Source organism: Muscardinus avellanarius (genome assembly GCF_963383645.1).
Source record: "Muscardinus avellanarius genome assembly, chromosome: 4".
Taxonomy (NCBI): Eukaryota; Metazoa; Chordata; class Mammalia; order Rodentia; family Gliridae; genus Muscardinus; species Muscardinus avellanarius.
This window is the reverse complement of record NC_137789.1, coordinates 107,621,691-107,635,598: the sequence shown is the minus strand read 5'-3', so window position 1 is coordinate 107,635,598 and position 13,908 is coordinate 107,621,691. Positions and strand designations below refer to the sequence as shown.

General features: G+C 41.8%; 1 protein-coding gene across 4 annotated transcripts in view; it reads left to right on the top strand.

Annotated features, from left to right (window-relative positions):
- The window catches only part of FAM13C (family with sequence similarity 13 member C), a gene marked incomplete at both ends in the record, with an annotated part of 120,063 nt that overhangs the window by 70,907 nt on the left and 35,248 nt on the right, over nucleotides 1–13,908 (top strand). For 2 of the 4 annotated variants that reach the window (XM_080693679.1, XM_080693678.1), the window contains one exon: nucleotides 12,490–12,574. In XM_080693679.1, the coding sequence (XP_080549805.1) occupies nucleotides 12,490–12,574 (85 nt within the window). Of the gene's footprint in view, nucleotides 1–12,426; nucleotides 12,575–13,908 lie in introns of all 4 variants that reach the window. The other 2 variants (XM_080693677.1, XM_080693676.1) reach the window with 1 other exon arrangement.

Sequence of the window (13,908 nt, the reverse complement as noted above, 5' to 3'; positions counted from 1 at the left end):
AACCTTATAGAGCTACAATAATTGAAACAGTGTAGTACTGCTATAAAGGCAGATATATAAACCAGTGGAGTAACATAAAAAAACCTAGAAATGAATTCTTCCATATATGGTCATTTTGACAAAATTTCCATGAACATTTGGGGAAGGAAATAATCTTTTCACTAAATATTGCTGAAAAATAATAATTACACAAAAAAGAATAAAATTGGACCCTTACCTAACACCATATACAAATATTAACTCAATATAGATAAAAGATCTAAATGTAAATCTTAAGACTATAAACTTTTGCTATATCTGAAAGTATATTAATATTCCAAATAGAGGTCCTAAAAATTCACAATAATAAAAGCAAACAATACAATTTAGAAATAAAATTTAGAAATAGGTAAAAGACTGAAATAAATAATGAATCTCCAAAAACTTTAACCAATAAACACATGAATATATTCTTCTTTGCTTAGTTGTCTGCTGGATGGAAAATCTTGTTTCTCTGGTTCTGGTGTGTATTACCTATTTCATTTTGTAGTTAATCTCTTTGAGTATTTTCTCTAGCGCTGTTTTGAAGACATAAATTCCTTCAGTTTCTGTTTGTCATGGAAGCTTCTTATTTCCCCATCTAATTTAATAGATAGTTGTGCTGGGTAGGAAATTTTTGGCTGGAAGTTGTTTTCTTTCAGAGTTTGGAATATGTTACTCCAAGCCCTTCTGGCTCTCATGATTTGGTTTGGGAAGTCTGGAGTGATTCTAATTGGTTTGCCTCTGAATGTCACTTGGCCCTTTGTTTTTGTTGCCTTTAAGATTCTCTGCTTGACTTCCACATTGGTCATTTTGACAATTATGTGGCGTGGGGATCCTCTTCTCTGACCCTGTCTAAAGGGAGTTCTATAAGTTTCCTGGACCTGTGTATCGACCTCTTGCTTTATGTTTGGAAAATATTCTGCTATTATTTCTTTGAAGAGATTATTGATCCCTTTGGTTTCACCTTCTTTTCCCTCCTCTATTCCGATTATTCTTAGGTTAGGTCTCTTAAAATGGGCCAATATTTCTTCAGTGTCAGATTCCTGCTGTCTGATTTTTTTTTTCTAAGTTAGAAATTACGCATTCGTTTTTGGAGTGATCATCTTCTAGGAGCGAGATTCTGTTCTTCATTGTTTATACTTTGAATTGAGGCCTTTACCTCAATGATTGCTTCCTTTATTTCTTTTAGACTCTCTCTAAATTCTTTTTGAAAGTCCTGTATTATTTCTACAGTTATATTCCTGATTTGATCTTCCGGAGATCTCTGAATTTCTGTGTTATCAGGTTCTGATAATATGGGGTTGTGGGCATTCATTGCTCTATTGTTATTCCTCTTTCCCATGATTTCAGAATTTTGTGCCTTCCCTGGGTCACGACTCCACTTAGGGTGCTCTGTATCTCAAGTGTGTGGTAATCTTAGCTGCCACTACTCCTTTACTGGGTTGTATCACAAAGTCTCATACCCAGGAAGTTAATCGAGGCTGTGCGAGACTGTGGGGGTGCCGGACTGGGCATCTTCCCACAGGGAACTTCGACTAGGGTGTGGTATCTCTGCCACTGCTACTCCTTCACTGGGTTGGACTGCAAAATATCCAACCCAAGGATATTATCAAAGCTGCGCAAGTCCCTGGTAGTGCAGTACAGAGATTTCTCCTTTAGGGGCCGCAACTTCACTCATGGTTATTGTGCGTGCAGATCTGAAGCTGTGGCAGGGTGTGGTGAACTCGCTCTTGCTGCTGGCAATATGGCACTGCTGCCACGCCCTCGGCCATGAGGCTGGCGTATTTCTCTTCTGGTTTTGAGCTCTGTTCTAAGTCCCTGAAAGGTGTGATGAGCTTTGCCACTGGGAGTTTTAAACATTCATTGTGCTGAAAGAACTGCTGAATTGTTCCTGAATGATCCGCAGCTGCTCACTTCAGCTCCTTGTTTACCTTTCTTCTCTGGAGCCTGGTGCTGTGAGGGAAGATGGTGCCGGCACGGCTCCGCCACCGCATTGTGGGCTTGATTTCTGGTTTCTGGTTGTTCTTCTAGTCTTTTTTTTCTCTGTCCCTTGTGTTTACATTTATTTCTCTGCTGATGATGTTTTTTGGCTATGAAAAGCACTGATTTTGTGGCAACAGAGATCGAGTTTTAGCAGGACTCATAAACGCTGCTTTTCTTGGTTGCCATCTTCCCAGAAATCTCTACTTTATAATATCTAAACCAGGCACTAGAAGGGCTTGAAATCGGATACTCAGAGGGACCCAGAATCAATATATGAGATGAAATCAAATTTAAAAATGCACGGCAAAGGAAACAAGAGCTTGAAGGGAGCCCTCAAAATAGGAAAAGAATCTTTGCCAGCTACTCCTGTGATAGAAGACTAATACCTAGAATATATAAAGAATTTTCAGAAAACACTTAACACCCAAAATAACAAATAATCTTATGAAGAGCTACATCTGAATATGTGTAAAAGTATGAATGTAGTGTCATTAACCTGGACACTGATTGTTGGAGGGAGAGAAGGGGAAGTGGGGGGGGGGGGGAAGGTACCAAGTACAGTCTGAATGTATGCCATTTTCAATATGATCCACATAAAAATTAAATAAAATGGGCATTCGTAGCCAGGCATGGTGGCACAGGCCTGTAATCTTAGTACTTGGGAGACTGAGACAGGAGGATTGATGGTTCAAGGCCAGCCTTAGCAACTTAACAAGACCCTGATTCAAACTAAAAAATAAAAAGGAATGGGCGTGTAGCTTGGAGGTAGAATATTCCTGGGTTCAATCCCTAATACTTTGCAAAGGCAACTGAAGTGAATAGAAACTTCTCAAAAGAAAAAATACAAATTACCAACATATATATGAAAAAATATTTGGCATCATTAGCAATCGGGGAAATACAAATCAAAACTACACTGAGATTCCATCTAATCCCAATTATAATAGCAATCATAAAGAATACAAAAAATAATAAATGCTGCGGAGTATTTGGGGGAAAAGGAATGCTTAAGCATTGTTGGTGAGATTGTCAGGTGGGTTGCTAGTGCAACTTCTATGGAAATCAGCAAAAAAACTACGAATGTAGCCACCGTATGCCTCAACTATACCAACCTTGATATCTTTCTTAAAATAATTAAGGCCAAAATACTGTAGTGATACATGCTTGTATCAGCACAATTCACAACAAATTATGGAACTAACCCAGTGGTCCAACAGATGAATGTCTAATGATAAGGGTGGTAGATACATACAATGGAGTTTTACTCTGTCATAAATAACAAAATTATGTAATTTGGAAAATGGATGGAACTATTAGAACATTTATGCTGGGTGAAATCAACTAGTCTCAAAGGGTCATGTTTTCTCTCATATGTGGAAGCTAGAGAGAAAATAGGAAAGAAAAGGGACTTCTTGATAAAAAAAAAAAGAGAGAGAGAGACTAGGAAGAATTTGGAGGAAGAAGAGGAAGAGAAAAGAGGAAGCTTGAGGAACAAAATAGACCAAATGATATTGTGCTCATATATGACGGTATCACTACCAACCATGCTCGTGTATATGGGGAGAGAAGAGGAGGGTAGTGGGACAGAGTTAGGAGGGAACCAAGAGATGATGTATGCATGTATGAATGTGTCACTTGGAATCTCACTATGATGTATATTATTTTGTAGCAATTGAGTCCAAAAATGACACTAATATATAATGGTCATCTTTGATTGGCTCTTGTCGCACACATTGTGCTCAGATATAGCAGTGAAGGATGGAGACACGGCTTCAGCCCTCATGGAGCTAGACAGTGCCTACCAACGAGTAGGCAAGTAAATAAAACCACATACTGTAGTGAGTGTTGAGAAGTAAATAAGTTGCTAAGAGAGGCTTTAGGAGGAGCCCTGTTAGATAAGGTAACTAGAACTGGCTCAATAATTTTATGAAAATTGGACTTTAAAGCAATTGGAGATGACTGAGATCGGGGAGAACTAGGGAGATGGAGGCAGGGAGCAGCTCAATCAGTATGTAAAAAGAAAGGGCATTGCTTGTGGGGGTGTCAGTAAGGGGAGTTTATACTCATGGAACATGGAAATTTCAGGAAATAAAAGCAGTAAGTATGTGTTTGGATACTCAATTGTATCCCCAATTTTGAGCAGATTCCTTATTTTTATTTACCTCATATCGCCATAGATAATCTGCATGTAGTTCTTGAAAAGATCAAGGGATGGGCACTAAACACCTTTATAGATTCTAGTTGTGGACCATCCCTACTCGCATCTGATGAATTGCAAGCAAAGGCTCCCTGAAGTAGTTTTTAATCATCCAGTTGGTGTGGGTGTTCTCTATCCCAATCCAGCTAAAGTCGGACTGGGTAATTGTAGAGAACAGAAAATGAGTATTTTCTAAAACAATACACATTCTTCATTATGTAAAAGAGAAAAAAATAGCTCTTAGAGAGCCACACCTAAGTTTTACAGACTCCTCTCTGGCTTCTTTCTTGCCATGATGGAATAGTTGAGAGGCAGAGGTAGTTATCACTCGTTAGAGGGCCCATTAGCCCTTACTCAGTTTCCCTGCAGATTCCAAGCATCCATCCATGGAAACTTTTAATGTAATCCTTGAAAAGCAGTAGCAGGCTGGCCCTGAGTGATTGGCTGGGGACAGCAGCCTCACAGGGAACAGAAGTCCTATAAGAGAAGGGATGGACTGAGGTAGCATTCCTGCCACAGGAAGTTACTGTCCTTCCTATTTCTGCAGAGCATTTTCCTGTATTAAAGGTCACTAAGTTGGGTTTGACTGAGTTGTGAAACAGTGGGTTTGTCACTCTCCCTGGGCTCAGTATTTTTTTCCTCCATAGTCCTGTGAATATAATAACTGTCATTATTGTTCTTTTGCTCGTTAGTTGTTTCCCTATTTGTTTGAAAGCCCCGTAAGGAAGGGGCTGATGTCAGTCTCATTCCCTGGAGCCTACTACAGCTCTTTGTGCATTAGAAGCTGCCTGAGCATGGGACTTCATGTGTAGCATCATGTCTACAAGGGAGACATGCGCCTTTCAGGTGTGGTGCAAGTGACTGTAGGCCTTTTTGAGGTGACTCTTTGGGGCTCAGACCTAATGGGACAGGCTGGATATATCCTGTTGTCCACTAGGAAGATATGTATGTGACAGTGCCATAGATTGCTTTTAGGTAAGTCTAGCTTCCCCCTGTGCTCAGGTTGCTTTGGTCATTGGGAAGGTATCCTCTTGGGGACCCTTCCCACACAGGGTGTCGTGGCCCCCACCCTCTGTTCAGGAAGTCTTAAGAGTATCCTGTAGTGCTAATGGGCAGGTTGTCCTCAGATAGTGGGAGTGTGCAGGGTCAGGATGAGCTGCAGCTCAGGGCAGATGATCTGCAGAGTTTCTTCCATTCTGCCTTCTCACCTCTATTTTTAGTAATTGTTTTCCCTTCTACATGGATATCTCCTTTGTCTCTTGGGACCTTCATCTTTTTTCTCCTGTTCTACTTGCTAGTTCTTTTCTCCCCCATTCCTTTAAAGCTTAGTTCCATCCGGTACCTTGGAGAGAAATGAATGAACCATACAAACAGATCTCTTGGGGCACTCAAAGTCTTGTTTAGATGAATTCAAGTGAGGGAGAAGGTGGTAGAGGGAGATGGATGAGAGCGACCAGTTAATACTTCTAGCCATCATGGGGTCACAGCATGGTAACTCAGTGCAGGGGAAAAGAGTTCAAATGGAGCCATAGATGCCAAGTATTTTATCCTTTTCTTAGCCACTCATGGGACATTTGCAGGCAAAAATGAAGAGTCTAAGTCCTTGTTACAATTCCCTAGTCTTTTTGTCCATTCCTCAATTTTGAGGACATTAAGAATGGCTTTATAGATTCCTTGGCCTGGTGTAGCTAGTCTTAAACAGTGGTTGAAGAATATAAGTGAAGTCAGACGCTTAAGCCTGAAATTAGAAGTATAATTATAAAGTGTACAATTATAAATTTTAAAGCAGGAGGAGACTTCCGGGAAGATGGCGACCGAGAAAAGCGGGGCTTAAGAGTCCCGCTAACAACCAATCTCCATTACCACAAAAAGAGCACCTTTCATAGCCAGAAAACACCATCACCAGAAAAACAAAAAAACCACCAGGCTCCAGAGAGAAAGCGGACTGAGAACAGAGCTCAGGGCCACAGAGGAGACACACGCGCCCGAGGACGCGGCAGCAGCGCCATACTGCCGGCGGCAGTGGCAAACTCAGCGGACGGCTACAGCAAGCCGAGGTGAGCCGATGCGGAACAGCCAGGTGGGATCTTTCGGCGCAGACAGCATTTAAAGCTCCCAGTGGCTGAGCTCAGCACACGCTGCAGGGATTCAGAGTGGAAATCAAAACCAGAGAAGAAAAAATATACCAGCCTCATGGCCGAGGGCGTGGCAGAGGCGCCATATTGCCACCGGCGGCGGCAGCAGCAGTGAATTCACCGAGTCCAGTACAGCTACATCTGCGTACTCAAGAACAGTGAGTCAAATTGCGGGCCACAGAGGAGAAATCCCAATATTGTGCCTCCTGGGACTTGACCCAGTGAGGGAGTGGTGGTGGCAGAGATATCACACCATAGGAGAGCGTGCAACCTGGCACCCCCCATAGTTTAAAGCAGCCTCTATCGACTCCCTGGGTCGGAGACTCTGTGATACAACCCAGTAAAGGAGTAGTAGGGTCTGAGATAATACAGACTCGAGATCCAGAGCACCTTAAGTGAAGCCATAGTGACCCAAGGGAAGAACCCAGAGAAGGCACAAACCTCCGAAATCATGGGAAAGAGGAATAACACTGAAGTAATGAATGTGCACAACCCCACAACATCAGAACCTGATAAAACAGAAAATCAGAGATTTCTAGAAGATCAAATCAGGAAAATAACTGTAGAAATAATAGAGGTGCTTCGAAAAGAACTCAGAGAGAGCCAAAAAGAGATAAAGGATGCAATTAATGAAGTAAAGGCCTCAATTCAAAGCACAAACAACCGATTAGACCACATGGAGAACAGAATCTCGCTCTTAGAAGATGAGCAATCCAAAAATGAATGCATAGTTTCTAATCTAGAAAAAGATATCCAACAGCAGGAATCTGACATTGAAGAAATACGGGCCCATCTTAAGAGAGCTAACCTAAGAATAATTGGAATAGAGGAGGGAAAAGAAAGTGATACCAAAGGGATCAACAATCTCTTCAAGGAAGTAATAGCAGAAAATTTTCCAAATATAGAGCAAGAGGTTGATACACAGATCCAGGAAACTTATAGAACTCCCTTTAGACAGGATCCGAGAAGAGGATCCCCACGCCATATAATTGTCAAAATGACCAATGTGGAAGCCAAGCAGAGAATCTTAAAGGCAACAAAAACAAAGGGCCAAGTGACATTCAGAGGCAAACCAATTAGAATCACTCCAGACTTCCCAAACCAAGTCATGAGAGCCAGAAGGGCTTGGAGTAACATATTCCAAACTCTGAAAGAAAACAACTTCCAGCCAAAAATTTCCTACCCAGCAAAACTTTCTATCAAATTAGATGGAGAAATAAGAAGCTTCCATGACAAACAGAAACTGAAGGAATTTATGTCTTCAAAACCAGCGCTAGAGAAAATACTCAAAGAGATTAACTACAAAGAAGAAATAGGTAACACTCACCAGAACCAGAGAAACAAGATTTTCCATCCAACAGACAACTAAGATTGGTTATCTGTGGAGATTCATTATTTATGTTAGTCTTTTACCTATCTCTAAATTGTATTGTTTGCCTTTATTGTTGTTAATTTTTAGGATTTCTAGTTGGAATATTAATATACCTTCAGATATAGCATTTGGAAATATTTTATCCAATTCTATTAGTAACTTTTAACTCTGTTTACATTGTCTTTGGATATACAATATTTTCTTTTATTTTTTAGGGAGTTTGTATATTCTTCTGTTGCCTGTGCCATTGAAATCATATCCAAGAAATCACTGCCAATTTCAATGTTGTGAGGTTTTATGACCCAGATTTTCTCCTAAATGTTTATAGTCTTAAGATTTATATTTAGGTCTTTTATCTAGTTTGAGTTAATACTTGTATGTGGGATTAGGTAAGGGTCCAATTTTATTCTTTTCCATGTAATTATTATTTTTCAACAATATTTAGTTAAAAGATTATTATTTCCACCACCAAATCTTCGTGGAAACCTTGTCAAAAATAACTTGACAATATAGGGAAGAAGTTAGCTCTAGGCTTGTATTTAACTCCAATGGTCTATATATCTGCCTTTAGAACAGTACTACACTGTTTCAATTATTGTAGCTTTATATGGTTTGAAATCAGAAAATATACATCTTCTAGCTTTGTTTTTGCTTCGAGATTGTTTTGGGTATCTAGAGTCCATATTCCATATCAGGATAGATTTTTTTCTGAAAAATAAATATATGATAGTTTCACCTAAAAAAAAGAAAAAAATATTCTCTGGTAAGAAAGAAAGCAAAAAGAAATATTGAAATGTTATCTTTAAGTCATCAAAAGCTTGGTATCAGACAAATGAAACTGTTATGTGAGATTATCATTTTTAATTTTGGATAAATTGCTATAATACTAGATGTCAACCACTAAGCCAAGCATGGGAGGGAGGGATGGGGAGAGAATGGGGTGGGGTTCGGGTGGGGGCTGACTGGGCGATGTGTGCATGTATGTCTACAAAAGTTTGTATCCCACTATGATGTATGAATACAGTGCACCAATAAAATAAAATTAAAAAAAAATAAATAAAATAAAGAAAAAAAAAATAAAGAAAAAAAAAAATAAAAATAAAGCAGAAGGAAGTCAGAGTCAGAATCTTTCCACCTAAATAAATGGTGTAGAGGGTTCTCTCATAAATATCTCCATGAGAAGGTAATACCTTAAAAATACTTAGAATCAGAAAATAATAGTCTTTTTTTTTGTTTCTGTCTAAATAGAGGGTCCTTGTCTAAGCTATGAGTTCCACTTTGTATACAGAGATTTTCAGCTAATAGAAGGCTTTAGTTTCTGACAGTAATTCCTCAGAACTCTTTTTGTATAGTCATCATTCTTATTTTTAAAATTCTATAAAAATATAGCTGGGCGTGGTGGCGCACGATTGAAATCCCCGCACTTGGGAGACGGAGACAGGGGGATCGTGCAGGTTCGAAGCCAGCTGCGCTGGCTTAAGAGACCCTGTTTCCAAATTAAAAAGTATAAAAATAGTTCTGGGAGTGTAGCCCAGAAGTAGAAGGGTTTCCAGGGACCCCAGTATCACCAAAAAAAAATTCTATAAAAATATATATAAAAGTTTCCATTTTAACCACTTTTCACGTACAGTTTAGTGGCATTAAGTACAGTCACATTGTTATGAAAACATCTTCTACATCCATCTTGAGAAACTGAAGCTTTGGCCCAGAATGGTTGCATACACTTGTAATCCCATTACTTGGGAGGCCAAGACAGGAGGCTCACAGGTTTAAGACTATGCTTACCATTTAGTGAGATCCTCAACAACTTAGGGAGACCCTGTTTCAAAGGGGAAAAATTTTTAAAAACAAGGTCTGGGGATGCAGCAGAGAGATAGAATGCCCTTAGTTCAATCCCCAGAAACTGTCTCCCAAAAAACTAAAACCACAAAAACTCTCTACCTATTAAAAATAATTTCTTGTCTTCTCCAACTGCCAGCCTTTGACATCCACCACTCTATTTTATGTCTCTGTGAATTTTACTGTTCTAAATATCTTACATAAGTGGAATTATATAGTCTCGATCCTTCTGCAATTGGCTTATCTCACATAGTGTTATATCTTCCGGGTTCATCTGTGTGGTAGGAAGTGTCAGAATTTTCTTCTTTTTTAATGCCAAATAATGTTCCATAGTATATGCATGCCACGTTTTATTTATCCATCCATCTCTCCATGAACACCTGAGTTGCTTCTACTTTGTATTCATTTGTGAGGGCTGCCTACCAAAACACCACAGCCTGGGACTCTTAAACAACACAAATTTATTTTCTCACAGTTTTGGAGGCCAGAAACCCAAGCCTGAAGTGTCGTCAGTGTTGGTTTCCCCCGAGCTTCTCTCCTTGCTTGCAAGTGCTTGCCTTCTGACAGCATCCTCTGTGGCCTTCTCTCTGAGAGCGCCCCGCTGGCTCTTCCTCTTCCTGTGGAAATGCCAGTCTTAGTGGATTAGTCCCTCGCCCTGTGTCCTCCTTTAACCTTAATTACCTCTTTTAAGGCCTTGTCTCCAAATATAGTCCTACTGGGGATTAGAGTTTCAACACCTGCATTTTGAGAGAGACAACTCAGTCCGTAACATACCTCTTGGCTATTGCAATGCCATGAACATAAGTGTACAAGTAACTGTCCACTTCCCTGCTTGCATTTCTTTTGGATATATATGCCGCAGTGGAAGTGCTGGCTGGATTATATGTTAATTCTACTTTTAATATTTTCAAGGCTCACCATCCCGTTTTCCATAGTGGCTGCACTTTTGCATTCCCATGGCAGCATCTCTGAATCTTCAAAGCAGTTTTGCTCTTTTTGTGGTAACTCTTAATTTCCAAGGCCCTCCAGTAGGAGGCTTGTCTGAAATAATTCTTTTTTTTTTTCTTGCCAGCTGACTGATTACTAATTACTAAATCCTTCCAGAAACTTGTTGCCCTTGCTCCTTCTGCACCTGCAGTCAATAGCCCTGAGCTCTTACTCCCACACTCAGCTCCTGGGAAACCTTTCCAGAAAGGAGGGAGCAAGCCATAAAAATGGCCTGGTCTCAGGCAGGCACGTCACCTGAGGCATGGTTCTTAGCAGCGGCCTCTGAGCGTTGACAACATTTGTGTAGGGTCCTGTCCCAGAGTTGGCAGGCAGAGGGAGACCTTAAGCTGGCCCAGGTGCCTGCTGCTTTCAGAATGGCTGAGGACAACAGACTTAAGACATCCCTTGGTAGATGGCTTTTAAAGCACTGCTCTAGAGCCATACCTGTATGCCAACAGAATGGACAGGATATGTGTTGGGGGAGAGGGGAGCTGGTACTGTGTGGAAGGGAAGCGATGGGGTGTGAGATGTCAGGGTAGGTATTTATGTGAGGTCAAGCGTGAGGATGCGTAGGGGGTAGGGGTGCCTGGAATAGGGGTTGAGGGAATAGAGGTTGGATGTGAGGTACTAGGTATATATCAGGTAGATGGAGGGATGTGGAGCAGTCAGGAATGGGGGTACACGTGTGGAGTGTGTGGTAAGAAGGCCTGTGGGGGTGTCTGTGGGGTGTGGAGTGTGTGGTAAGAAGGCCTGTGGGGGTGTCTGTGGGGTGTTTTGTGTGAATGTAGAACAAGGCGTTAGTGTGATGGTTGTATGGGGGTGTAAGAGTGAGGGGCGGGGGGTTAGGGTGTCTCTGATGTATGGGGTGAAGCTGAAGAACAGGGTGATTGGCTGTGTAGGACATACATAGTGTATGTGGAGGGTAGGGTGTGACTAGGAGCATGCTTGTTGGGAGGTTATAGTAGGAAAATGCCCACTTGTTCTGTTCCCTGTGGCCACCCCTGCTGGAGCTGGAACCAGGTGGGTGGAAGAGCTTCGGAGACCACAGAGCTTTCCCATTACTAAGGAGCAGCGCAGAGCCAGGGCCTCGGGAGTGACTCACCGCACCTGGTCAGGGGAATTAATTTGCCGGGCATCTGCATCATAGCAGGGTATGTGCGTCAGTCTGTGTGACTCGTTCGTATTAAGAACAGGGGAGATATAAAATGGGAAATGAAGGAAGTGGGTAGGAAGTCATGCTGGAGTCTCTGGAAGATAAATTGCTTCTCCCTCAGTGGCTGGGTTAAGCCGAGGGACCACGGTTGTCTCGTTCAACTCTGTTCTTGATATAAAGTGGCCGCAGCCATCCTGAGCCAGAGAAGTAACTTCAGAAGACGCTCGCCTGCAGCGTGGACGCAGGAGCCTGGCAGCCCCTCCCAGATGCCAGCGGCCTCTGCAGCAGTAACTCTTTGTGCACTGCGGTTTGCTGCAGTCTTTGCGTTGGAGAGCCGATGGCTTTTATGAATGGTAGCCTGGGAGGGGCCTAATGTCATGGGCTTCTGATGTCAGCGGGATGAATGAAGCCCTTGCGAAGTGTAAAGCCTCGGTGCTCAGGAAGCGGAGACCTTCTGAGATTGGTTCTCCAGATGCAGCGTCTCTTGCTGACGAAATCACCAGTCCCATGTGTCACAGATAATCCATATACGTTAGGATTTAAATGAGGCAGGCGCTGAGGCTTCATGTGGAATAATGCGTATCTGATTCAGGCACAACCAGCTCTCCGCTCAGAAGCAGCTGCGGCAGAGACCCTCTTCCTGCCAGGCACTGGCGAAAGGTGCCCGAGGGAGCTGCGGACCCACTGTTGTGTGTCAGGCATCTACTTAGCTGGCCTGATGTTCTGCTTTTGCTGGCAGAATTCCTTGCTGAAGCTCCAAGCCCTCGAATCTGATCTGTGCTCTGCATTTTTGACAAACCAGGAAGAAGCTGCCCAGGTGCATGGAGTCAAGGACCCAGCCCCAGCGCCCACCCAGAGTGTGCCTGCAGATGAGGACAGTTCTGCAGGTAAGAGGCAGGGCTGGGGGTGTTCCAAATTGTACTCTCAACCTAGTCCAGCCTTCTGCAGCTTCATCTCCCACCTGGGCTCCCGAGGGTAATGGTGCGAGGTATTGCCCAGGGGAAACTAAAAGGAAGCCAGAGGAATTAGGATTTGCTATAATGTAGACCTCTCTGGCTGGAGCCAAGAGTCAGACTTATGTAAGTAGATGTCAGATGAAAGTACCCATACAACCTCTCATCTTGGTTTTCCTATATGGTCTCCTGAAACGATGAGGTGGTATGTTATTTTATATCACTGGACCTGGACACTCTGAGCTGATTTTAAACTCCCGATATTTTTGAGGTATTGAGGACTAGAGGAGTTTCAGCATGGCTACTTCTTCTCTCCCATTAACTGCTTATAAGATCCAGACAAAGTGGAAGTGGGTGCCCTACTATTGACTCATTCTGATCCTTTATTCTTGTTCTGTCTCTTTTTTCATTTCATGAATTTCTGTGTCAGAAAGTCTCAAAATTGAGTCTCACTTTTCTGTTAATTTGTCTAGTTCTAATCCTGAGGATGGTAGATTGGTTAGCAAACAGAAGGCAAATTAATGCTCCCAGCAAGACTTAGAGCAGAAAGAAACACTAATTTACATGAACAGAAATGAGAGCACAGCTTATGTTTCCTAATACAAATGCAGACTGCTCTCTGGACGGATGATAGAAATAGGCTTAGGTGAGCTTGTTCATGAGAAGTCCTTAATCTCTAGGAGTTGAAGGGAAAGATTTACTAAAGTAATCCATTTCAGTACTATTAGCAGTAGAACATTTAAGACAGCATGGTTAAAAAAAAATCCCATGTGGTCTAAGCAGGTAAAACAGTCACCTCCAATGTCTCCAATGTTAGAATGTATATTAGCAATAATAGTGATGAATAATAGTAACTACTATTATTATTTAAAACCTTTTTTTATGACCCAGGTACCATTTAAGCACTTCTTGTATATTATATTAAATCCTTAAAGTGACCTGTGGAATACTACTAATTATAGTAAGGACACTGAAGCCTCGCGTAACACTGTTCGTAAGTGGAACATTAGTGGGGGGGGCACTGGGGAAAAGCCCACCAGTACTGTGTGCATGTATGTCACTATCACTCTGAACCACTTTATGATATGAGACCATAATGCACCAATAAGAGTACAAAAAATTATTTCCCTTGGATACACATCATTGGCCAGTCGCCCTTCCTTCTTACATGGTGAGCTCTCCTGCTCTGTTAACCATTGTGTTCAGCTAAGATGCACATAAAATTTATTGGTACCCCAACTAGGGACTTAAGTCAGAGTATTCGACAG